The sequence below is a fragment of the Anas acuta genome, chromosome W (genome assembly GCF_963932015.1).
Source record: "Anas acuta chromosome W, bAnaAcu1.1, whole genome shotgun sequence".
NCBI classification, from domain to species: Eukaryota; Metazoa; Chordata; class Aves; order Anseriformes; family Anatidae; genus Anas; species Anas acuta.
Window position 1 is genome coordinate 4401557 of NC_089016.1, and position 25776 is coordinate 4427332.

General features: G+C 50.4%; 3 protein-coding genes across 3 annotated transcripts in view; 1 reads left to right on the plus strand and 2 right to left on the minus strand.

Moving 5' to 3' along the window:
- LOC137847112 (olfactory receptor 14A16-like) overlaps window positions 1-25776 on the plus strand; it is an 89015-nt gene that overhangs the window by 8515 nt on the left and 54724 nt on the right. The window lies entirely within an intron of this gene.
- Window positions 5874-7603, minus strand: LOC137847364 (olfactory receptor 14J1-like). Its single transcript, XM_068665645.1, has 2 exons — window positions 6643-7603; window positions 5874-6082 (listed from the first exon to the last, which is right to left on the minus strand). Exons 1-2 carry the CDS (start codon window positions 7601-7603, stop codon window positions 5874-5876), a joined length of 1170 nt encoding a protein of 389 aa, XP_068521746.1.
- Window positions 21141-21758, minus strand: LOC137847365 (olfactory receptor 14J1-like). The gene has a single exon (XM_068665646.1). It carries the CDS (start codon window positions 21756-21758, stop codon window positions 21141-21143), a length of 618 nt encoding a protein of 205 aa, XP_068521747.1.

Genomic DNA, 25776 nt, shown 5'->3' on the forward strand with positions numbered 1-25776 from the left:
TGCAGGGCCCATTGCAGGAGTTGTGGTGTCTGCAGGGCCTTTCAGAGGAGTTGGAGTGGCTGCAGGAATCATCACATAGGGTGGAGTTGAGGGAGGGCCTGTCACTGGACTTGGAGTAACATTGACTGTGTCTTCTATACATAGGAATAGCCCCAGGATGTTGCAGCGATTTGTGTCTTTTCACAACCCTTTCTTCATGCATTTCACCATTTTTTTTAGGATTCTGCACTTGCTCAGGTGTGAAGTTCCAAAGCATTGGATGTGCCCACTGCTCTAGGCGCTTGCCAGTATCCTCCCATACTCCTAGCCTCCACTAAATCTCCTTCCTTGGGGCAGACTTCTGGGTTCATAGTGCAGGCACTTGCAGATGACAACAGAGCTGTCGTAGGCCATGATAGTAAGAACAGAAATTTCTGAAGACATGAAGAATAGAAAGAAAAACACCTGTGCAGCACACCCTTGATAGGAGATGGCCCTAGTGTCCCAGAGGGAATTGGCCATGGCTTTGGGCAGAGTGGTGGAGATGCAGCCCAGGTCGAGGAGGGCGAGGTTGAGGAGGAAGAAATACATTGGAGTGTGAAGGCGGTGGTCGCAAGCTACGGCGGTAAGGATGAGGCCGTTGCCCAGGAGGGCAGCCAGGTAGATGCCCAGGAAGAGCGCGAAGTGCAGGAGCTGCAGCTCCCACGTTTCTGTGAATGCCAGCAGAAGGAATTCCGTCACAGAGCTGCTGATGGGCATTTTCTGACAATTGACATCGTTTCATGTTAAAGAGAAGAATGCAGAACAAAGTCAGACCAGACTTCTCTGAGCAAAACCTATTGCAAGTCTTAGAGCACACCGAGCCTGAGCATCTCTTTGCAGAATCTTTCTTCAGCTCACCTGCTTGAGCTTTGTCTGGTGCTGTCTGAGAGTAACATGGGGGCAGGGTCTGCTGTGGGCTTCAGAGGAGTCCTTTCTGCTGTGCAGTAGGAGAGAGGCAGGAACGTGGGGGAAATTGAAGTTCAGTCCTCTTTTCAGATGGTGATGAGCCCACAAACCTCAGGCATTGAGAGTAAGTTGAAGAAATCTCTCCAGAAGTCCAAGTGCAATGTAACTTTCCTGGAGTGTCCCGTCAAGGGCCAGCACTGATGTAACCTGCCTTGGAGCTCCTTAGAGCAGACCACTGGAGACAAGGAGACAGTGGCAGTGTGAATTTGACATTAATGTATAGGGAAACTAGATGTTTCATCAAGCACAAGGGCCAGGCCTTGACCCCTAGACCCTAGAAGGGTGATCCTTTCCCTTCACACATTGCTCAGGGCTCTTTCTGGGGCAGTAGGAGATGGGGATGTGCATTGCCAAGTGGAGGAGAATGGTTTGACTCCTGCCTGGCTCGTGTTTGGTGTTGAGGAGCCAGTGAGTCCCCGGTGCTGTGACAATAAGCTGTCTCCTCATAGGCCTTAGTGACAGAGACAACAGCTATAGCTTTGGACACAAAGAACTTGGTCCTGTTGGGACTTTCAGCCTTGCCACAGCCCTTAATCCCCTCCACAACAGGCTGCCCAAAGGACTCACAAACCTGCATCTATTTCACTGCTGGCTGTAGATCCTTGTCTATATGGCGTCACACCAGGATCCTAGCTGAGTATAATTCAGATTTTCTTTGTGGCCATGCCCCTAAGGAAGCTCTGTAGGATCTGGCCTGGTTCCTGGTGAGCAGACACCACTGCTCGTGTGGTATCCCTCAGAGTTCCCAGGCCCCCCTCCTCCGGGGCACTGTTCACTCAGCACAGACTTGGCCCTGATGTGTGGGCTTACAGTCCCGATGGTGCAGGACTAGGCTCATCTCCTTATAAAATGTCAAGAGTTTTCTGTAGGCAAAATCTACAGTTTCTCAAGGCTCCCCCACACTGATGCTCTATTCTGTCAGCTCTTCATGTCTGCAGGCAGACAGTTCTACCTTTGTGTGATTGTGCTATCTCTGGAAAGATAGCAGCATCAGGAGTTCCAGGAAAGTTTGGATAATACAGCAGTAACCAGCTGAATGGAATTGCAGCACGGAGTCACAGAAGGGTAGGGGATGGAAGGCTGCCAGGTTCCACCTCTTCTGTGTTTCTTTCTCATGCACGCTGTCATTCTGCCTGGAGCTGTGTCCTAAATATCATGAGGCTGTGCAGGGAAGAATATAGAAGGGACAAAGCCCAGCTGGAGTTCAATCTGGCTATTACTGTCAAAGACAATAAAATCTGTTTATTTAAATACTTTATTTAAAGGGCAATTAAGGAGAATCGTCATCCTTTATTGGATGTGAAGGGAAACAGAGTTACAAGGGATGAGGAAAAGGCTGAGGTACTTAATGTCTTCTTTGCATCAGCCTTTGGCAGCAAGATTGGTTCTTCTCCCGATACTCAGGTCCCTGAGATGGTAGATAGGGACATGGAGCAGACAATGGGTGCACGTCTTCCCCACTTCTTCACTCTCCCCTTCCCCTTCACCTCCCCCTTCTCCTCCAGGCTAGTTACAATAGCTGTTCAAAGTTCTGAATATCCTTGGAATAGTCAAACCAACATGTTCCTGTTGTTATTGCTCGTGATTATGTTTCAGCTTTTGTTTAAGGTCAAAGAACTACTTAAGAATGCTATGAAGAGATCTTCCCAGAGGCAGGAGAGTGAGGATTGTCAGGGAATGTGGGAAGATCTGGGCAGGCACCTAGAGCAGTTAACTGCAGTGGAAGCTGAAATGAGTCTAATTGGGAAGGCATTGGAAAAACACCTCTGTGAATCCTTGGCATAGACTACCTTAGAAGAGGGTACTTCAAAGATCCAAAAGGGTAGCTGTGGGGCTTTGACATAGCTGCCTTGGAGAGAGAGAACATTAAACAGTTGTCTACCTGCCCTGGTCCTGTTGCAGGATTGATGAAGGCTGAAGAACAGCAGGTGCTGCAGTGTGCAGGCCACTGTTGCAGGGACATCCAGTCCACCTGGAACTGACTACCCCAGGGGTAGAAACACAGCCCTACCATTTGCCATGGACTCTTCCAGATTGCCATGGAACATGGGGAAGCTCCTAAACAGCAGCAATGCATTGATGACATCATCATGTGGGGCAACAGAGCAGAAGTTATTTTTGAGAAAGGGAAGAAAATAGTTCAAATCCTTCTGAAATATGGTTTTGCCATAAATGTTAATTTAATTTAGTCAAGGGACCTCCACAGGAGATCCTGACACAGGCTGGCCAGGGTTAGGGGGACTGCTGCTCAGGGATGGGATGGGCATCTCCCATTGGGTGGTGAGTAATTGTACTGAGCATCACTTGGTTTGTAGATATCATCATCATCATCATCGTCGTCGTCGTCTTATATACTTAATATTTATTACTAATATTAATTATAGTAATAATATTTTCCCTTCCTTTTCTTTTAATCAAACTGTCCTTTTCCCAACACATGAGCTTTAAACTTTTTTGGTACTGAACCTCTCTTATTTCACTGGGGAGGTTGGTGAGTGAACAGCTTTGTTCCTGTCGTCTTGCAGCTGTGTTCCTTTTGTCTTGCAGAAGGACAGAAATAGCCCATATGCAGGTCTTCTTCCTGGCTGGGGCCTACCAGGCACTTAAGCAGAGGGGATCCCACAATCAACATGCCAACCGGGCAGCTTCCACTAGCCTGACAGGGACACTGGGCAGATGAGAGCCTAAAAGTACGGATCCCAGCCAGGAGTTGACCTGTCAGCTCCTTCACAACCATGTTCCTCCTGTGGGCCTATGAAAAACTTGAGACACAGCTGAGCTCCTCACAGCATTTCTACTCATCTCCTCCTTGTGGCCTGCAAGCTTATCAGATACATGCCACCTCACTTCATCTTTGAATGATGTGTGAATGCTCAGCAACTTCATTATTCCTGACAATATGGCAAACAGTTTAAGTTAGAAGTAGCTGAGGAGATGAAGTTGAGGTTTTTAGATCCTGGGAACTGGAATATTGGTAGTTCAGTTTCCAGGTTAGGGTTTAGGACTCAGGGTTTAGGGTTTAGGGTGTAGGGTTTAGGGCTTAGAGCTTAGGGCTTAGGGCTTGCCTGAGGGCTAGGGTTAAATAGAGCATTTCTATCCTAGTGATAAGGACAGAGATTAAGGTGAGCAAGAAGTTAATGTTATGGGCTTATGGGTTTGAGCTTTGGCTTCAAAGGAAGGTTTGAGGTTAAGCGGGAGAGTAGTGGATTACAGTCAAGGGGAGGAGTAGCAGTTAGGGGTTAGAAACAGGGTAAGAGCCTAACAGGAATGTTTTCAGAGTCAGTGTTGCAGTAGCATCAACATTACCTGAACCCTCTTACCTCTTCAGAACTGGTAGTTTCTTCTGCTCAAGGTCTCCTGGTCAAGAGGTCCCTTCTTCCCTCCCCCAGATCACACACCTCTCCTGCCCAGGCTTCTCCTGACTTCCGCATATCAGCTATCTTCTTAGGGGGAACTTTCTGACAGCTTTTATGATCTCAGAGTATCTTTCTAACCTCTGCTGGCTACTCCATTCCTGATACAGAAGTGGCATTGTAGTCAGGAGGGTGAAGGGCACAAAGTTCTGTAGGAGCACCCTGCACAACGTTTTTAGCAGCTCTGCACCACCCCAAAAGTGCCCTTCCTACCCACCAGCTTTGGATCTAAAATGGCTCCTACAGCTCCTGGGTAACTTTTCACAGGCTATCAAGCACGCTTCAGCTCCCCCCAGGCACTTTGGAGGCAGTGGTCACCTCTGTGTGGAAATCTGAAAGAAGCCACATTTTTAAGGAAAAAGATGAACCCTCTGACATGTGACCCTTTATCCAAGACCTCTTCCTTTATGGGGATTACCAGATACTTACGAGGAGAGGATTGCACAAACTACATTCATCCAGGTGCTTTTGCCAGCCTTTCAGATAGGTACACTGGCAGATATGAATGGCACAGATCCCAGCTGGCAGTCAGGAGGTGGCCTGTAGGCTACTTCAGAAAGAAGTCAACTCACAGTCCACTTCACAGACTTAGGACTGCATTAGGAATCTCTGAGGCACCACTGACGTCTTAATACGATACCTACAAAACAGACCCTTTTTGGCCCAGGACCTGCCCAGGTAGAAGTGAGCTGGCTGTGATCCTTCCAGCCCATAATCCTGCTGCTGGACTCCCAGCCTCTCTGACGCACAGGAGCCAGTTCCGTGCCAGTTCTGGGAGTTGCTAGGGCAGGAGGGACCTTGCAGGCAATGTCCGAGCCCCATGCCTGTTGGCAGTCTCTCTGCTCCTTGCACACAGTGAGGATCACACTCAAGTCCAGAAGCTGCGTGCCTGAAGCTGGCCTAGAAGACACTCAGAGGGAGCTCCGAGCCCCAGCTGCAGCTGGCGGTGCTGCTCTGCAGACCGAGGGGGCTGTGGTGCCTTCTACCCCTACTCCCCTCTGCCTGTGCTGCTCAGGCTGGGCAGAAGACCCAACTCACTGGGGATATCTTCTGTTGAGACCCTTTCAATCTACCCTGATGGCTCAGTAGCACAGGGCAGTGCTTGGCAGGACCATAGGGTGTCTCTAAGGGCAAAAAAATGACATGGTTTAATGGATGATCCTGGCGGTAGGGGAATGGTTGGACCAGATGATCTTGGAGGTCTTTTCCAACCTTACTGATTCAATGAATCTGTGATAAGGGCACAAAGGGCAGGCAAGTGCTGCACTCAATCCAGATTGCGGGGTTTCAAAGAAGCTGTCCTGAACCACACTTGACTCTTGGATACCTTTGCCTGCTGGCTCCTCACAACCACTCTGGGCACTGCAGAGCCCTCCATAGCCCATGGGCTCCTCATGTTCTCCTTTTTCTTTGGGATACTCTACATTGGATGGTCACTCATTAGATGAAGAAACACTCAGTGCCCACACAATCTCACAAGTTCTTCCTCTCCAGATTGCTCTCCAGGATGCCATTTACCATCAGTCCCAGCACCAGTTGGACAGTACCAGGCAGGAAAGTCAAAGGCCAGTTACTGTTTACTGGGCCATGTGCAACCAAGAAGGATACTCTCAGTTCAGCCCTCAGTCCTTCACTGATCACTCTGGGACTCTGATCCATGGTGAAGCCCAGAAGCAAGTGGCCTGTTCAGGGAGCAGCACCTTGGGTGTGTTCTTGACACCAGCATTAGAAGAGGTGCATAGAGATGCCACTGCAGAGACAATAGGGCTGTTGCCAAAGCATATGAGATCTTAGGAGTAACACATAGGCAGGGGCACAAAGGAAGAGCTTGGAAGTGAATGGGGAGCAGCATGGAGAAGGCCTCATCCTGCTTCTGGCCATAGCTGCGTCTCCAGGGAAGCAGCTGCCCCAAAGGCAGCAGAGCCCAGCGGGCAGTGAGGGGAAGCCCTGAGGGACACTGGGGCTGCTCCTCCACGTGGCAGCTGGGCTCTTGGCCCCTGAGCCCCTCCTGTGTGCTGGAGCTGCTCCTCCAGCTGCAGGGAAGATTGGAAAAAGTGGCAGCTGAGGCCAGTGAATTTCTGATGGCTTATTTTATTTATTTACACTGAAAGATTGGTTCTTTAAGTATGATTGGGTCAAATAAACTATAATGAACAACAGGTAGGATGATAAAAATAAACTTAATCTTCTCTAAAAAAAAAAAAATCTTTTTCAAGATGTTCATTTCTCTGAGAAATCCTGCCTGTCTTGTTAAGATGATGGTCACGTTTCTGATGCTTAAGAAGCAAGAATGTAAATAATTTCCTTAAGGTATCCTTCCGTTCCAGGTTCCTCTTGCTGTAGATGAGGGGGTTCACTACTGGAGGCACCACTGAGTACAGAAGAGACAAGACCAGGTCCAAGGATGGGGAGGAGGTGGAGGGGGACTTGAGGTAGGCAAACATGGCAGTGCTGACAAACAGGGAGACCACAGCCAGGTGAGGGAGACAAGTGGAAAAGGCTTTGTGTCGTCCCTGCTCAGAGGGCATCCTCAGCACAGCCCTGAAGATCTGCACATAGGAGAAAAGAATGAAAACAAAACAACCAAATAAAAAAGAAACACTAAACATAAGTGCCCCAACTTCCCTGAGGTAGGCATCTGAGCAGGAGAGCTTGAGGATCTGGGGGATTTCACAGAAGAACTGGTCCACAACACTGCCTTGGCAGAGGGACAGGGAAAATGTAATGGCAGTGTGCAGCACAGCATGGAGAACCCCACTGCCCCAGGCAGCTGCTGCCATCTGGGCACAAGCTCTGCTGCCCAGGAGGCTCCTGTAGTGCAGGGGCTTGCAGATGGCAATGTAGCGATCATAGGCCATGAGAGTAAGGACTGAAAACTCTGCTCCAGTCAAGAAGGCAAAGAGAAAGACCTGTGCAGCACATCCTGCATAAGAGATGGCCCTGGTGTCCCAGAGGGAATTGGCCATGGCTTTGGGGACAGTGGTGGAGATGCAGCCCATGTCTAAGAGGGCGAGGTTGAGGAGGAAGAAGTACATGGGGGTGTGGAGGCGGTGGTCACAGGCTATGGCGGTGAGGATGAGGCCGTTGCCCAGGATGGCAGCCAGGTAGATGCCCAGGAAGAGCGCGAAGTGCAGGAGCTGCAGCTCCCGTGTGTCTGCGAATGCCAGCAGAAGGAACTCACTCACAAAGCTGATGTTGGGCATTTGCTGGTTCTGGCCATGGGGTCCTGCAGAAAGGAGCAGAAAGCTGGTGATAATTAACCATAGAGTTAATTCCTTAGAGAAAAGCAATTTCCATTCCTTATTTAAGCACTCCAACGTACTTCCACACTTCCAGGCAGATATTTGGCAGGTCTCTTTCATCTGGCCTGATTGATGCTACCTGAGGGTGCCTCTGGGAGCATGGGACTCTGCTGTGGGCAATGCAGGCGTCACCCCTGCTCTACAGAAATAAGTAAAGAGCAACAATCTCAAATTAAATTCACTTCTGATATATCGATATTTTCCACTTTGTTGTTCCCAGTTTACCCATCTGTGGTGGAGGGTTGATGGGAAATCTTTATTGTGTTTTCATTCCTTTTCATTCATACTCAGAGGCAAAAGACTGTCCCTTAAGTGTGGACTGTCCTTCAGAGAGGACAGCCAGCCTGTCCATAAAGGCTGGTCTCTTCTGCTGGCATCTCCTTGAGCTTCACGACAATTACATTCACCTGAAAAAAAATCATGACACTGCTGAAAGCAGAAGAATCTAGGCTCAAAGGGCACATCTCCAGACACCGTACCCTGTCCCCATACTCTACTTCCCCCAAGCACACCGAGGGCTCACTCCATGTGCATGTGAAACCCCCATCCCCAGCCAGCCTGCAAACAAGAACAGCAGCAGCACGGCCAGGTGGAGAAGCCAGGAGGAATGGCACCGTGCTGCTGCCAGGGGAGGCAATGCCAGGGAGGGACAGCTCACCAGGAGCTGTTTCTCTGTCCCCATGTCTCCTCCCTGTCCACACTCACAGACCCCATTCCACAAGCTGTATGCTCAGCTTTGCTCTATAGAGGACTCCTGGAGACTGGGCACTGTCCAGGAGCATCACAGAGGATGCAGCTCCTAAAGATCAGCTCAGGTAAGCCCTGAAGACACCATAAACATGATATTGCTGTAGTCTGTATGCTGAGATGTGGGAAGAGAGTATATAAGACTCATCACTTCCATATTGATCTCTCAGTGCAATGCTCCAGGAGTCCCACTCTTCTGTACAATCCTGACAACCCATTACCATGAAACCTGCCTTCCCTCCACAGCAGGAATCTGAAAACAGACTACATAAAAAGCCCTCTGCTTCAGATAAACCAAGCCTTCGTCTTCCTCTTGAGATTTCCGTCATAAATGCCATTCTCTAAAGCATCTTCTACTAGACAGAGGAAGAGTCACCTCAACAGATGCTATCAGGCATCGGTTGTGCCAGCTGTAGAAGACTCCTCTGGCAACTGCATCTGCATTGCCCTGCTTCCAGACTCACCGTGTCAAGCGCCTGCAGATCTGTCCTGCCACACGCTGCCCTCTGCTGTTGTGCTCCTTGCTGCCTCCAACCCCTCTCTCCTCTCCTCTCCTCTCCCAGTGCCACCTGCAGTCAGAGCCCCCAGCCCTGCTGTGCTGTGCAGAGGAGCTGCTCCTGGGCAGAGCTGTCTCTCTGCAGTTCCAGGAGTTCCCTGCAGCACAGGAGCCTGGCCCAGCTCAGCAGCACAGCACCTGACCATGATATCAACTGCTCTGTCCCACTGGGCTCCCTCGAGATGTCCTTTGTCTCCCCACAAACCTCCTTGGAAATGCACCAAAGCAATCACTGATATTCCCTCCCTCAGCTGCTGGGAGACTTCTTTCAATCTGTGTCATTCCTCCGGCCAGGGACAGAGCTGGGTATGTGAAACCCCTCCCCTTGTCCCATCACAGGGAGGACAGCTGGGCAGTGGCAGGCAGGGATCTCTGTACCCCTGCTGAGGGACGGGATTCAGCTGAGTCCATTGAGGCATCTCATTTGGGGTCTGTGGTCCTGGGGCTGGAAAGGGGCTCATCTCCTTCCATCCACACTTGATCTGGGCATTCCCCTTGATAGTTCTGCTGGGCACAAAATCCCCTTGTCCTGTGGTAAAGGATGGAGATGGAGAGCAGCAGGGAGTGGTTCGGATGGAAGCACCTGGCAACATCTCAGGTGCCACAGCTGCTCCAAGATATCTCCAGGTATCTGAAAGATCCAATGCAATAACTCTGGGAGTCAGGGCCACATCTGAGGATATCCTCTATGATCCTGCTGGAAAATCCCGTTGGCTAAGGGAAATGAAAGCAAAAGGTTGCAATATGGATAATTTAATTAAAGGGAAAATGAAAAAGGAACACCAAACTAAACGAAACCAACCAACCAAAACCAACCAACCAAAGAAAGAAAGAAACAAACAAACAAACAGCACCACCATCAACAAAAAAGCAAAGGCCATGTGGCAGCACAGAGATTGATGAAAGAAATAAAGAAATTATTCTCTAATTCCCATCAATGAATGATGTTAAGACACCTCCCAGGAGGCAGGACTTCAATACACATAGCAGTTGTTTGAAAGGATGAACATTTTTATGAGAGTCTTTTCCCTCCTATTAGTGCTGTTTTCATAACAAGAGCCCTTTCCCACATTTTATTGCTGTGTGACATTATATGGTATGGAATATCCCTTTGGCTGGTCTAGCTCAACTGCCCTGGTGATGTCCCCTCCTCACCTCTTGCCTACCCCCAGCCTGATGGCTCTTGGGAAGGGGTTAGAGTGAATCCTTATACTGTGCCAGCATTGCTCAGCAATAGACACAACACTGCTGTGATACCACTGCTGTTCTAGCTACAAGTGCAGAGCACAGCACTGTATGGGCTGCTGCAGGGAAAGTTAACATCCCAGCCAGACCCAGTACACGACATAAGGGTGAATTATGTATAGCTCAATAGGCCGATGACACCTGTGGTGGTTTTACCTTGCTAGACAGCTGAACTCCACCACAACCACTCTCTCACTTCCTCGCCTCATGAGAAGAGAGGAAGAAGAAAAGGAAAGAAACAAGTAACAGTTGAGATAAGAATAATTAATAATTAATAATCAAAGGAAAAAATGTATTCTATTACTATTAAGGGAAAATTATTACTAATTAAACAATTTAACTAAAGGAAAAAAAAAAGAAAAAGGAAAAAGGAAAAAATAAAAAAGAAAACAAAATCACTAGCAAAGCCTGTGCAGAAGTGCAGAGGAAAGAAATTACTCTCTACTTCCCACAAATAAGCGATGCTCGACCTCGTCCTTAAAGCTGGGCCTCAAAGCACATAGCTGTTGCTCAGGAGGACAAACAGTTTTCACAAGAGCCCACCCTCTCCCATCTTCTTCATTTTTCCACCTTTTATTGCTGAGTAGTGATGTCATACAGTATGGAATATCCTTTTGCTTGGTTTAGGTCAGCTGCCCTGGTGATATTCTTTTCTCACTTTTTGACCATCCCCAGTCTGCTGACTCTCAGAGGGATAGTGAGAGTCCTGATGCTGTGCCAGCACTGCTCAGCAGTAGACACAACTCTGGTGTGATACCAGTGCTGTTCTAGCTACAAGTGCAGTGCACAGCACTGCATGGGCTGCTGCAGGGAAAGTTAATTCTATCCCAGCCAGACTCAATACAACTCCTCTGGCCATCAAGGCAGAGATGAAATGTATAAATGGGCTCGTGATCGAGGGGTGGACCTGACCATGGACACTATTGCACAGGTTATTCATGATTGTGAAACCTGCTACAATCAAGCAAGACAAGCAGTTGAATCCTCTTTGGTATGGAGGACAATGGCTAAAATATAAATACGGAGAGGCCTGGCAGATTGATTACATCACACCCCCTCAAACCCTTAACGGCAAATGCCATGTACTTACAATGGCGGAAGCAACCACCAGGTGGCTGGAAACATATCCTGTCCCCCATGCCACTGCACAGAACACTATCCTGGGCCTTGAAAAGCAAGTTCTATGGTGACATGGCACCTCATAAAGAATTGAGTTAAACAATGGCACTCATTTCTGAAACAACCTTATAGACACTTGGGTCAAAGAGCATGGTATTGAGTGGGTGTATCACATCCCCTATCATGTACCGGCCTCTGGGAAAGTTGAACAATGCAATGGACTGTTAAAGACTACACTGAAAGCAAGGGTGCTGGGACATTCCAAAATTGGGATATGCATTTGTCAAAGGCCACCTGGTTAGTCAACACCAGGAGATCAGTCAACAGAGTTGGACTTGCCCAGTCAAACCTGTTAAGTGCTGCAGAAGGGGATAAAGTTCCTGTAGTGCACATAAGAAACATGCTGGGTAAGACAGTCTGGGCTACTCCTGCTTCAGGAAAGACAAACCCATTAATGGAATTGCTTTTGCTTAGGGGCCTGGATACCTTTGGTGGGTAATGCAAAAGAATGGGGAGGTCTGGTGTGTACCTCAAGGGGATTTAATACTGGATGAGAATAGCCCATGAGTTCACAGAATCACAGAATCACAGAATTTCTAGGTTGGAAGAGACCTCAAGATCATCGAGTCCAACCTCTGACCTAACACTAACAGTCCCCACTAAACCATATCCCTAAGCTCTACATCTAAACGTCTTTTAAAGACTTCCAGGGATGGTGACTCCACCACCTCCCTGGGCAGCCTGTTCCAGTGTCTAACAACCATTTTGGTAAAGAAGTTCTTCCTAACATCCATCCTAAAACTCCCCTGACGCAACTTAAGCCCATTCCCCCTCGTCCTGTCACCAGGCACGTGGGAGAACAGGCCAACCCCCACCTCGCTACAGCCTCCTTTAAGGTATCTGTAGAGAGCGATAAGGTCGCCCCTGAGCCTCCTCTTCTCCAGGCTGAACAAGCCCAGCTCCCTCAGCTGCTCCTCGTAGGACTTGTTCTCCAGGCCCCTCACCAGCTTCATTGCCCCTCTCTGGACCCGCTCAAGCACCTCCATGTCCTTCTTGTAGCGAGGGGCCCAAAACTGAACACAGTACTCGAGGTGCGGCCTCACCAGAGCCGAGTACAGGGGGACGATCACCTCCCTAGCCCTGCTGGTCACACTGTTTCTGATACAAGCCAGGATGCCGTTGGCCTTCTTGGCCACCTGAGCACACTGCTGGCTCATATTCAGCTGACTATGAACTATCACTCTCAGGTCCTTCTCTGCCTGGCAGCTCTCCAACCACTCCTCTCCCAGCCTGTAGCTCTGCTTGGGGTTATTGCGCCCCAGGTGCAGGACCCGGCACTTGGCCTTGTTGAACTTCATGCAGTTGACCTCAGCCCATCGGTGCAGCCTATCCAGATCCTCCTGCAGAGCCTTCCTACCCTCGAGCAGATCGACACACGCACCTAGCTTGGTGTCATCTGCAAACTTACTGAGGGTGCACTCAATGCCCTCATCCAGATCATTGATGAAGATATTAAAGAGGACCAGCCCCAGCACCGAGCCCTGGGGAATGCCACTAGTGACTGGCCACCGACTGGACTTGACTCCATTTACCACGACTCTTTGGGCCCGGCTATCCAGCCAGTTTCTAACCCAACGAAGCATGCGCCAGTCCAAGCCAAGAGCAGCCAGTTTCTTGAGGAGAATGCTATGGGAGACGGTGTCAAAAGCCTTGCTGAAGTCAAGGTAGACCACATCCACAGCCTTTCCCTCGTCCACCCAGCGTGTCACTTAGTCATAGAAGGAGATCAGGTTCGTCAAGCAGGACCTGCCGTTCATAAACCCATGCTGACTGGGCCTGATCGCCTGCTTGCTCTGCAAGTGCCGCATGATGACTCCCAAGAGGATCTGCTCCATGAGCTTCCCTGGCACTGAGGTCAAACTGACAGGCCTGTAGTTTCCCGGGTCTGCCCTCCGGCCCTTCTTGTAGATGGGCGTCACTTTTGCTAGCCGCCAGTCAGCTGGGACCTCCCTTGATAGCCAGGACTGCTGATAAATGATGGATAGGGGCTTGGCCAGCTCCTCTGCCAGTTCTCTCAGTACCCTTGGGTGGATCCCATCCGGCCCCATTGATTTGTGCACATCCAAGTGCCGCAGCAGGTCACCAACCAGTTTTTCATGGATAGTGAGGGCCACATCCTGCTCCCCATCCCCTTCCACCAGCTCAGGGTGCTGGGTATCCAGAGAACAACTGGTATTGCCACTAAAGACTGAGGCAAAGAAGGCATTAAGCACCTCCGCCTTTTCCTCATCTCTTGTAACTAAGTTTCCCCCCACATCCAATAAAGGATGGAGATTCTCCTTAGTCCTCCTTTTTGTGTTGATGTATTTATATAAACGTTTTTTGTTATCTTTAACGGCAGTAGCCAGATTGAGCTCCAGATGAGTTTTGGCCTTCCTAATTTTGTCCCTGCACAGCCTCGCAACATCCTTATAGTCCTCCCTAGTGGCCTGACCACTTTTCCAAAGATTATAAACCCTCTTTTTTCTCCTAAGCTCAAGCCACAATTCTCTGTTGAGCCAGGCTGGTCTTCTTCCCCGCTGGCTCGTCTTTGGGCACATGGGGACAGACCGCTCCTGCGCCATTAGGATTTCCCTCTTGAAGAGCGCCCAGCCTTCCTGGACCCCTCTGCCCTTCAGAACCACCTCCCAAGGAACTCCACCAACTAGTGTCCTGAGTAGCCCAAAGTCAGCCCTCCAAAAGTCCAGTACAGCGGTTTTACTGGTCCCCTTCCTGGCCTCGCCAAAAATAGTGAACTCCACCATTTCGTGGTCACTCTGCCCAAGACAGCTCCCGACAATCACATCCTCCACCAGTCCTTCTCTGTTTGTGAAGAGAAGGTCTAGCGGGGCACCACCCTTGGTAGGTTCACTAATCAGCTGCGTCAGGAAGCTATCTTCCACTTTCTCCAGAAACCTCCTAGACTGCTTTCTCTGGGCTGCATTGTGCTTCCAGGATATGTCAGGGAAGTTGAAGTCCCCCACGAGTACAAGCGCTGAAGATTTTGCAACTTCTGTCAGCTACCTGTAGAACTCCTCATCCGTCTCCTCACCCTGGTTTGGCGGTCTATAGCAGACCCCGACCAGGACACTAGCCTTGTTGGCCCCGCCGATCCTAACCCAAAGGGACTCGACCTTGTCATTCCCAGCCTCGAGTTCTACAACATCGAAAGACTCTCTAATATAGAGAGCCACACCACCACCCCTTCTGTGCTGCCTGTCCCTTCTGAAGAGCTTATAGCCAGGCATTGCAGCACTCCAGTCATGAGACTGGTCCCACCACGTCTCCGTGATGGCAACCAAGTCGTAGCCTGCCTGCTGCACGATGGATTCCAGCTCCTCCTGTCTGTTACCCATGCTGCGTGCATTGGTGTAGATGCACTTCAGCTGGGCCATTACCTTATCCTCCGGCCTTGCCATTGCTCCCCCTGGCACAGCCCCAACAATCCTTGCCTCAGCCCCGTCCCCCTTCTCACCTAGTTTAAAGCCCTCTCAATGAGCCCTGCCAGCTCCTGGGCCAGGATCCTTTTTCCCCTAAAAGATAGGGACCCGTCTGTGGCCATCAGGCCAAGTACTGAGTAAAGTACCCCTTTAATGCCTGACCTTAAGGCATCCATTGAAGACAAAAGTCAGCCCATAGTCCCTTTTTCTTACTCTGTTGCTCACCATAATCCTTGCCCTTTATACTAATATTAAAATGCTCTAATTAACCATAGAAAACTTCCAGACAGACCTAAGAAAACCAACCAACCAACCAACCAAAAACAAACAAACAAACAAACAAAATAACCAACTAAACCACAGAACTTGCCCATACCCTAACCACAGACCTGACACCACAAGCAGAATGCCAAACACTCCCAATAAATATTTCCTTAATCTCTAAACCAGCAAGGTGAACCCTCGTCCCTAATCCCATGCATGACCACCTGACATACAAAGTCCCTGTTCCTGTGAATTAACCTCCTCACCTTCAACCCCTCTCCTAAACCTTTACTTGAGGCACTTGGCCCTTTGGGGCAGGGCAGGCATTGTGAGGAGGCTGTGCAGTCACATGGCTTTCAAAGATGAATGTGAAGAGCCATGGATCTGATCAGCTCATAGAATACAAGGAGGAGATGGGTGGAAATGCTCAGATCAGCTCGGCTTTGCCTCAGGATCTTCTGCCCCAGCAGGAGGAATGTGACTGTGGCAGTGACTGTGAGGTCACTTCTGTCCCTGCAGTTGATAGGGCAGCAGCAGGAACGTGTCACGGAAACGTACTGTGAGGTCACTTCTATCTGAAGTAGCTGACAGGTCACCCTTGACTTAGGTCTGGGATTTGTACTTTTGAGCTGACATCTGGCAGTGGCCCTGCTAGGCCAGCTGAAGGCACCTGGTTGGCATGCTGACTGTGGCATCCCCTCTGCCTACATATCCAGGAGGACCCAGACAAAAAGAAGGTCCAAATAAGGGTTGTCATATCCCTTCTGCTTGAGTCCATGACCTGGACAGCAGAAGGCATGAGGCTTGGTTGTGTCTACAGAAGCAGCTGCAACGCCAGCTGCAGGCCCATGGCTTGGAAGATGCTGGTGAAGTGACTTCTGCCTGGTTGGCTGACAGGCTGCATAAAGGTTGATGGGTTGGGATGCCTACTTCAGGAGTGTTTTCCACCCTGATGGAGTTTTCTTTGGTAGTAGGAAAGAGCAGGAGAGAAAAACAGCCACAAAGTGCACCTTGGAAGGCTGGAACTGGCCATGAGGAGGAAGAAATGTCCCTCAAAGGGTTGTGCTGTGGTGCCAAAGGTCATCTCAAGAGTGTTGTGATCAGACCCTGGCTTTGTGTTTCAAGGAACAGCTGATGAGGGTTGACGAGACATCAGTGAAATCATGGAAATGCCAGGACGAGAGCAAGGTGGTAAACAGAGATGGGTGTCTGCAGACTTCAAGGAAATAGGGCAAAGTGTGACACAGCATAGGAAAGCCTGCAGAGGAGAAGGCAGAGGGTGCTGGCTAGAAGGGAAGGCCCCAACAGCCCTGACATTTTTTTCCCCTTTGGCTAGAGCTTATGAGGAGACGTTATACTCATTGCAAGTGAACTTAATTGCTTCCTTGCAACCCTATGCAGAGGTGGAGAGGTGTCATACCACTGTTTTTCTTGTGGCATCACACTGCCCACCACATCCCACAGACCCTAGGAAGAGCCCTGAGCAAAACATGGGGGTGCAGGATCTCCCCTCCCAGTAGCTAGGCTCAGGCCTTGGCCCTTCTGCTTCACTAAAACAAACCAAGACTTCTCAGCACAGTGCCTTTGCCTGTCTATAATCATGGCTTCCAGTTATCTGCCCTAACAAGTCTCTGGGGAGGCTTGGTTGGTAACAGCCCTCAGTGGGGCCCATTAAGACTCCAAGTCACTTCAGCTGTTCCTTCTGACTTTACTATTTTAAACAATTGCATCATTCTCCTCTCAATACCTGTGTTTCATAGACTCAGCACCAAAATACACCATGGAACTCATTAAAATGCAGAAACTCCTTGGAAGCCATATCTCTCCCACAGTTTTCTTCAAGATTTATACAGCTAATTGGAGAGCTTTCATGGTTTAGTTAAGGAGGAAGATTTCAAAGAGCATCTAATAAAAATCGTTTCTCATTTTAAACAATGGATTTTGCTGCATTTCAGTTTGGAGCATCATTCTCCTATTGATATTGATCCAGGATGGCTTTGGAGACATGCATAGGGAGGAAAAGCAGAGAGGTCTGACTGAATGGACAACCCTATTGCTCACCACCCCAGCCCTGCTATTTCTTTCACTGGTGCTTGCATCACTTTTCCTTACTCCAGATTTCTGCATCGTAGTCTGCACCTGGATGTTACTGCTCCTTTGCACCAGCTCCCTCCCATTTTCCTTAGAGATCTGGATGCACTCAGGCACAGAAGTGTTTTTCCTTTCTCCAAACAAACAACAGGAAAACATGCTGAAATTTTCTAAAAAGCAAAGCAAGCTCCTCATCTTGTATGCCTCCATTGAGGTATACCTTCCCAAAAGGATGACTGCATAATAAGTGTTTTATACTGAGAGATAGGAAATTATAAGTAATAAGATAAGTATTTTTCCATATCATATGAATTTGATGATAAATGATGAGGAGTTTCCTAAGGACACGATTAGACAGACTGCTGATAGATGAGCAAGCTTGAATTCCCTCAAGCTCAAAGCAGCAACTGGGTCAGGTGAGAGCAATCTGAATGATCAAAGAGTAAGGGGAGGGCAAAGCAGGAGAACCATGGGAAGTGCATAGGTCCAGACAGGCAGCTGGAAAGGGGACATGCAATATGGACTGTTTAATCAAGACAGATGCAAGTACCTGGAAGATGAGGGAGCACATCATGATAGACAAAGCGACGACAATGCAAGTACAGGGGAACATCAGTTCTTCTTTTCCTGTGACAAATACAGATCTTTAAAATTCACATTCCTTTGTGATGGAAACTACACTGTGTGACATTTTAGGGAAGGAGTTGAATCATTTAAGCCTATAAATAGTTGCTTTCTTAGTTAAGTACTGAACAAATTACTAGGTATTCAGGCAGAGCTTTGCTGTCTGACCATAAGCAACCAGTGCCAAGATCTTTAGAGTAGTTTATTCACATTTGAAATATTTCCTTGAAGTCGCATTTCACGGTTATGCTTTCAAGAAAATCATTAGGCCTCCAGAGGCTCTGGTGCATTTACAGTAATTCCCTGGAATGGAAGCTGTATGAAAGAACCTGCAGGAGACCAGAGCCCATTGGTGGATCAGGTGGAGTCAGACGGAGTTCCCGGGGCACATCCACTGCCAGCAGTGGGCTTTGACCCTGCAACTGCAGCGCAACCCAGCACATCAAACCCCTTTGAAAGACAAACCCCTTCTTCGGTGGGTTCTTGGGGTTGATCTGAAGTTGAAATGCCGGTTGGGATCCCAAGATACTCTCCCTTGTTCCTAGTAGACACCTAAACATCCATTTACCATCCTGGGTCAACTGTGGAAAACTCAGGCTGAAAGACTCAAGAGCAGGACATTTCAAATGGCTGAGGATGAGCCCATCAGGTTGCCCCACTATTTTTCAAACTGGGAATACGAAAGTGAAAAATGCGAAATGATCTGTCAGGTCAATGCACAGAGTAAGTGAAAGTCATACACAGTATGCTGGAAAAGGCGAAAGGTATTGTATTGTGCCTAAAACTAATCTTGGAGACCTAATCCAGTTCATCTAAGAAAAAGCAGAGTGAAGGACATTATGTCCTAACATGAAGAAGGATGTAAATCACTGGTGAAGCAACTGTCTTTCTGTGCCAATATGGATTACCAATATGGATTACACTAGCACTAAAACACCTAATGGTAACACGTCCCACCCTGGCTCTGTCATCCTGTGGGACAGGGGAGACAGAGCTGCCAGCCAAGGGATGCATTTGGGTGTGGAAGGTGGGGCCCAACAGAGACAAGGCCAGGAAGTTTCCTGGCAATGTCCCTGACCTGGACCCCAGTAGGCAGCAGACTTCCCTACAGGTAGGGTCCAGCGTACATACGGGGCCCTCTGTTCCCCTTAGAAGGCTTTGCCCTCTCCCTGCACACCACAGTGCAGAGCCTGCCCCTGGACACTCCATGACCACCTTGCAGGTCCTGGCAGGCTGCGGTGAGGGGACGAATGTCCTGGGCCCCCTTCCTGCTCTGCCCAGGCCAGCAAGGGCCCAGAGCGGCCTCCTCTCCCCTGTCCCTGCAGCTCTGGGCTCCATTTGCACAGCCCTGGCTCTGCAGCACCAAGCCCCGCTGGGAGCCCTCCCCTGCATGCTGCCACCGCTCCCTGGCACTGCTGTTGCCCTCTGCCAGGCACTGCCCAGTCCAGCCCAGCTCCTGCCCACCTCTCCCCACCTCCCTGTTCTCTCCCCAGCCCAGCCCAGCCCAGCACAGCAGCCCAGGCTGGGCTGGCCCCAGGGAAGCACCCACCGCAGGCTGTTGTAGGGCTCTGGGCACAGCCACCACAGCCCCAGCCCCTCGCAAGGCACCGCAGCTGCTGAGACAAAGGTGGCTCTGGGCCTCTCCAGCAGCCCCTGGGCTGGAGCCAGCCATGGCTCAGGAAATGGAGATCCATGAAGCTGCAGGAGCCCTGCTCTCTTGCCTGGGAGATCCCCAGCACAGAGTGCCTGTGCCCCACGGAACCAGCCCCACTCCCCAGGCCAGCACAAGAGGCCTGGCCCAGCCACAGAGAGGGCTGCCCTGAGCAGGGACCTGCACAGAGAGCTTTCTATTTCGCCTTTATACCTCACTGCAGGCCCAGAAATGCTGCCCTGCTCTTCCCCGGGGCCATCCCTCCTCCCAGAGAGCCTTGCCCAAGTGGTGTGCCTATGATGGACTGGCTGGTCATTGCTAGCAGCAAAGGTGCTCACCCTTCCTGTGCTCACCACAGGGCCCTGAGCTGGTGGTGCTGCTCTGCAGACCCAGGGGCTGTGGTGTCCTGGGACTCCCTGGCAGCTCCCCACTGCGCCTGCTACTCCAATTGGGCAGCAGACCCAACTCTGTGGGGATCTGTGCTGCTGAGCCCCTTTCCATCTGCCCTGATGGCTCAGCAGCACAGGGCATTGCTTTGCAGGACCATCAGTGTTCCCTGAGGGCACAAAGGGGAGGTGAGTGCTGAACTAGATCCACATCATGTTTTTTCATAGAAGCTTTCCAGTACCACACTGAACTCTTGGGTACCTTTGCCTGCTGGCTCTTCACAGCCATTCTGGGCATTGCAGAGCCCTCCTTAACCCATGGGCTCCTCAGGTTCTCCTTTCTCTTTGGGACACTCTACCTTAGATGGTCACTCATTAGACAAGGAACCACTCACTGCCCACCCAGACTCACACACTGTCCCTAGAGTTCCCCTGACATCTCCTGGCAGTTCCAGATTCCTCTACAGGATGCCATTTTCAATCAGCTTCAGGTCTAGTGGGACAGTTCCTGGCAGGTAAGTCAAAGGCCAGTTACTGTTTGTTGAGCCATGTGCAAGCAGGACGTACTCCCAGTCTAGCCCTCCGTCCTGCAGTGATGACTCTGGGGCTCTGAACCATGGTGAAGCCCAGAAAAGCAAGAGGCCTGTCAATGGAGAAGCTCCTTGGGTGTATTCCTGACATCAGCTTTGGAAGAGGTGTGAAGAGATGTGGTGGAGATGTCACTGCAGAGAAAATTGGACAGTCACCAAAGTGCACAAGATCTTAGGGCTTACCCAAGCAAGCACACAAGAAGCACACTGTGGAAACCAAAAGAGAGCAGCAGTGAAAAGGCAACGTCCTGCTGCTAGCCATGACCATGGCTCCAGGGAAGCAGCAGCCCCAACCCGAAGGCAGCAGAGAGGCAGAGCCCAGTGGGCAGTGAGGGGCAGCCCCAAAGGGCCACTGGGGCTACTCCTCCATGTAGCAGCTGGGCTCTTGGCCCTGAGCTCCTCCAGCATGCTGGGGCTGCTCCCCCAGCTTCAGAGTAGATGAGAAGAGATGACAACTGAGAATAAATGAAGTTCTGCTGGATTATTTATTGTCTTTATCTACACAGGAAGTTTGGTTCTATATGATATGAATGGATTAGACACAAACAAACAAACAAATGCATTTTGCTGTCAAATATAATCATTAAATCAAAATCAAAACTTTCAGAAAATCGTATAAAAGAAACTATTATGGTCCTAATAGGTTTCCAAAAGCTCTGAGTCCTGTTAGGATTGTGAATCCATTATTAATGATGAAGAAGCATGTATCCAATTAGTTTTCTCACTGCATCCTTGAGTTCCTGGTTCCTCATGCTGTAGATGACGGGGTTCACTGCTGGAGGCAACACCGAGTACAAAACTGCCATCATCAGGTCCAGGGATGGCGAGGAAAGGGAGGGGGGCTTCAGGTAGGCAAACATGCCTGTGCTGATAAACAGGGAAACGATGGCCAGGTGAGGAAGGCATGTGGAAAAGGCTTTGTGCCGGCCCTGCTCAGAGGGTATCCTCAGTACAGCCCTGAAGATCTGCACATAGGAAACAACAATGAAAACGAAACACCCAAATGATAAACAGACACTTACTACGATGAGCCCAACCACCCTGAGAAATGACTCTGAGCAGGAAAGCTTGAGGATCTGGGGGATCTCACAGAAGAACTGGTCCACAGCATTGCCTTGACAGAGGGGCAGGGAAAATGTATTGGCCGTGTGCAGGACAGCATTGAGAAAGCCACTGCCCCAGGCAGCTGCTGCCATCTGGGTACAAGCTCTGCTGCCCAGGAGGGTCTCGTAGTGCAGGGGCTCGAAGATGGCAACGTAGCGGTCGTAGGCCATGATAGTAAGGACAGAAATTTCTGATGACATGAAGAAGAGAAAGGAAAAGACTTGTACAGCACACCCTGTGTAGGAGATAGCCCTAATGTCCCAGAGGGCATTGGCCATGGCTTTGGGGACAGTGGTGGAGATGCAGCCCAGGTCAATTAGGGCGAGGTTGAGGAGGGAAGTACATGGGGGTGTGGAGTCGGTGGTCGCAGGCTACGGCGGTGAGGATGAGGCCGTTGCCCAGGATGGCAGCCAGGTAGATGCCCAGGAAGAGCATGAAGTGCAGGAGCTGCAGCTCCCGTGTGTCTGCAAATGGCAGGAGGAGGAACTCGGTGATGGAGCTGCTGTTGGACATCTCATGCCTCTGGGCCTAGGGAGCTTTCAAGATGGAAAAAAAAAAAAAAAAAAAAAAAAAACAATGACAAGTTAATACTGGCTTCCCAGAGTGAAATCTACTCCATTTCTCCTTGAACCCCTCCCTGCCACACTCCCTCACTTGTCATTCAGCCTCATAAGCTATATTTAATGAGTTTGAATATGATACTTAAGTATTCGGGATCTCTTCATATTGCGTCAGGAGGAAGCAGTCTTGTCCCTGTGCATTGGGTACACCAGAACATGGCAGAGGCTCCAAGTTATATTTTCAGAATTTGTCAGATGAAATCAATGCAGAAGGGCATACGGGGTGGTGTCCTAACAGGCCTAAAGAATGTGGAGGGCTGAGAGGACTTCTAGGAATTTTTGGTTTTTTCCTACACAACCTCATCATGCCCAAGGAATGTCCTCTGAAGTCAGAAGTCCTGAGGATTTCTGCTGCACCCACAGTGAATGGCTGTGAGAGCTGAGAGGCAAAGGGATTCCCTTTAGCTCAGAGCAGGGTGAGGGGAGCTGGTTGGGCTTGTTCCCAATGGCCATGATCTTGCTGCTTTTGGAGATGGATGGCAATCACATTTATGGTACACTTCAAAGAAATCAGACACTGCTAAGAGCAGAGGAACCCACTGCCAATCTCTCAGTGCGCAGCCTTTCTCAAGGTACCTAAGCAAGGTCTCAGCACCACGCCTCTTGCCAAGGACACTTATCATTTATTTCACCAACCCAACAGCATGTCCTCACATGCAGCATATCTCTGCTTCTTCCTGGGGCATTCACATAACACAGAGATACTACGGAAAAGATTTCTATCCTGCAGGGCAGCGCACACCTTGGAAGGACATCCCAGGGAGACAGACAAGTGTCCTAATGATGGTGTCTCATTAAGGGAAAGTCAGCTCATTCCCCAGCCTCACAGAAAGCATTGCCCACAGCCCCAGGCTGCTGCTCTCAGCCCCCCTGCACCACAGAGGGAAATGGGCACGTGGCTGGAGAGATGCACCTCTGCTCTTCTGGAACTGTGGCTGCAGAGGACGTGCTTCACGCCCTGGACACACAGCAGTGACTGCAGGGGCTTTCCTGTGTGGGACAGGAGGCAAGAGGGCTTGCTCAGAGGAAGGGGGCTGCAACGTAGGGAATAATACAGACTTTTCTGAGAAGTTCTCCCTCTGACTACAAATCCGGTTTTTCTTTCTTCTCATTCCCTAATCATATTTCTTCTGCCTGAAGATTTTATAACTGGGGGATGTTTCCATGTCCCATGGTCTTTTCCCCACCTGTGTTCAGAGCCCTCCTGCCAACCTCTTTGCCCTTCAGAAACCAGCAGTTCCCAGAGCACTGCCTAGGTGCATATCCATCTTTGCAGATAGAAAACAGCCTGTCAGAAAGCCCTGACAGGTACAGCAAAGTTGCCAATGAAGCTGGCCATAAACAAAGGAGAGGCTGTAGGCAATTTATAAGCCTTCTTACAAGCCCACTGATCATCAAAGGAACAGTTCAGGAATCTTAGAGATGTGTTGGAACTTCACAGTTCCTTTTCCATTTCTTTCTGCAACCTCACCCAATCCTGCAAGTGCTGGAAAGGGAAAAGGAAGCAGAAAATTCCTGCCTTGACCATCCTCGTGAATAAATAAATAAATAAATAAATAAATAAATGTGAAATGCCCTGTGGGTGTGCTGTGTGTCTCTGAGCAGGCTGCCCCAGGCAGCAGCCTCCCACCAGCAGCAGGACCCTGCCCTGCCAGGGGGGGCTCCTTCCACCCGCAGCTTCTCCCCGCAGCGCCCTGGGCAGCTCCCCGGGCAGGCTGAGTGCTGAGCCTGGCAGGCAGCAGAGGCCCTGCCCCGGCACACAGCCCCTGGGCCACAGCAGGGACCCTGCTCTGCACCACAGCCCTGGACACCCCTGCCTGCACCCCCGGCTTCTCCTGCCTCCAGCCAGAGACTTACCGGGTGCAGGGCTGGGAAGTCTTCTCCCGCAGGGAGCTCTGGGCATGCTGCCACTTCTGCCTGCCTTTAAGCACTGTGTCTCTGCAGGCAGTGCCCGCAGCCTCTCATTCTGGTTGTTATTCCTGGGGCTGGAAAGGGATCTCAGCTCCCTCCCATGCCTGCCACAGACCCACAGGAGCTGGGATTCCTCAGGCCTCAGTTCAGGTGTCCACAACATAGGCACCTTAATGCGAATTATTGAGCCACAATAGCTCCTTAGTGGAGATGGAGGACAGGCAGGAGCTGTTCAAATGGAAATACCTGCTGAAATTTGAGGTTGATCCTCTTGGAGTCTGATGGGGTATTCCTCAGGCCAACCGAAATTCCAGCAGATGCCACATGTAGGACAACTGAACCTGCCCCTACTCCTTACGTGTAGGTCAGCCTGCAGAGGCAGTCAGCAGAGCAAAAGGAGTCATGTGTCACAGGGAGAGCTAAACCTATTCTGTTCTCTTTTAAATGTTCTCTTTTTTCCTTTCTCATCTATGTGACCCTTGGCTGTAATGGCTGTTGTGTCTCGGACATCTCCACAGGGCCTCAGCTCTCACCAGCCAGGTCTCCCTGCCCTTTGTGCCTTGAGGCAGGACTCTGCAGGGGTACAACAGGTGGTGGGTGGGGATAAAATCCGTGGTTACTTTGCAAACTACACCCTTAACAATCCATGGGACCTGCATACAAGGCCCCTGAGTGAGCGATGTGACCTCAGCGATGTGACCTCAGTGATGAGACCTCAGCGCGGGAACCTCAGCGATGTAACCTCAGTGATGTGACCTCAGCGCGGGAACCTCAGCGATGTGACCTCAGCGCGGGAACCTCAGCGAGGTGACCTCAGTGTGGGATCCTCAGCGTGGGAACCTCAGCAGTGTGACCTCAGCGTGGGAACCTCAGCGCGGGAACATGAGCACTGTGACCTCAGCGCGGGAACCTCAGCGATGTGACCTCAGCGTGGGAACCTCAGCACGGGAACCTCAGCGATGTGACCTCAGCGCGGGAACCTAAAAAATGAGACCTCAGTGTGTGAACCTCAGCATGGGAACCTCACCATTGTGACCTCAGCACGGGAACGTCAGCGATGTGACCTCAGCGCGGGAACCTCAGCACGGGAACATCAGCAGTGTGACCTCAGCGTTGAACATCAGCGCGGGAACCTCAGCGATGTCACCTCAGCGAGGGAACCTCAGCGCAGGAACCTCAGCGATGTCTCCTAAGTGATGTCACCTCAGTGTGGGAACCTCAGCGTGGGAACCTCAGCAGTGTGACCTCAGCGCGGGAACGTCAGCGATGTGACCTCAGCGATGTGACCTCAGTGCGGGAATCTCAGCGATGTGACCTCATCGCGGAATCCTCAGCGCTGTGACCTCAGCGCGGGAACCTCAGCGCTGTGACCTCAGTGCGGGAACCTCAGCGATTTGACCTCAGCGCGGGAACCTCAGCGCAGGAACCTCAGCGCTGTGACCTCAGTGCGGGAACCTCAGCGATGTGACCTCAGCGCGGGAACCTCAGCGATGTGACTTCAGTGTGGGAACCTCAGCGTGGGAACCTCATCGCGGGAACCTCAGGGTAGGAACATCAGCAGTGTGACCTCAGCGCGGGAAACTCAGCGTTGTGACCTCAGCGCGGGAACCTCAGCGATGTGACCTCAGCGCGGGAACCTCAGCAATGTGAGCTCAGCGTGGGAACCTCAGCGTGGGAACCTCAGCAT

Bases quoted from the DNA above. Each gene is read 5' to 3' on its own strand.
- LOC137847364 (XM_068665645.1), bottom strand. From the start codon at position 7,603: ATGCCCAACATCAGCTTTGTGAGTGAGTTCCTTCTGCTGGCATTCGCA. The intron at 6,083-6,642 runs GCAGGATTTCTC...CTCCCTGAACAG, and splicing joins CCATCATCTTAACAAGACAG to GCCACTTGCTTCTGGGCTTC.
- LOC137847365 (XM_068665646.1), bottom strand. From the start codon at position 21,758: ATGTCATCAGAAATTTCTGTCCTTACTATCATGGCCTACGACCGCTAC.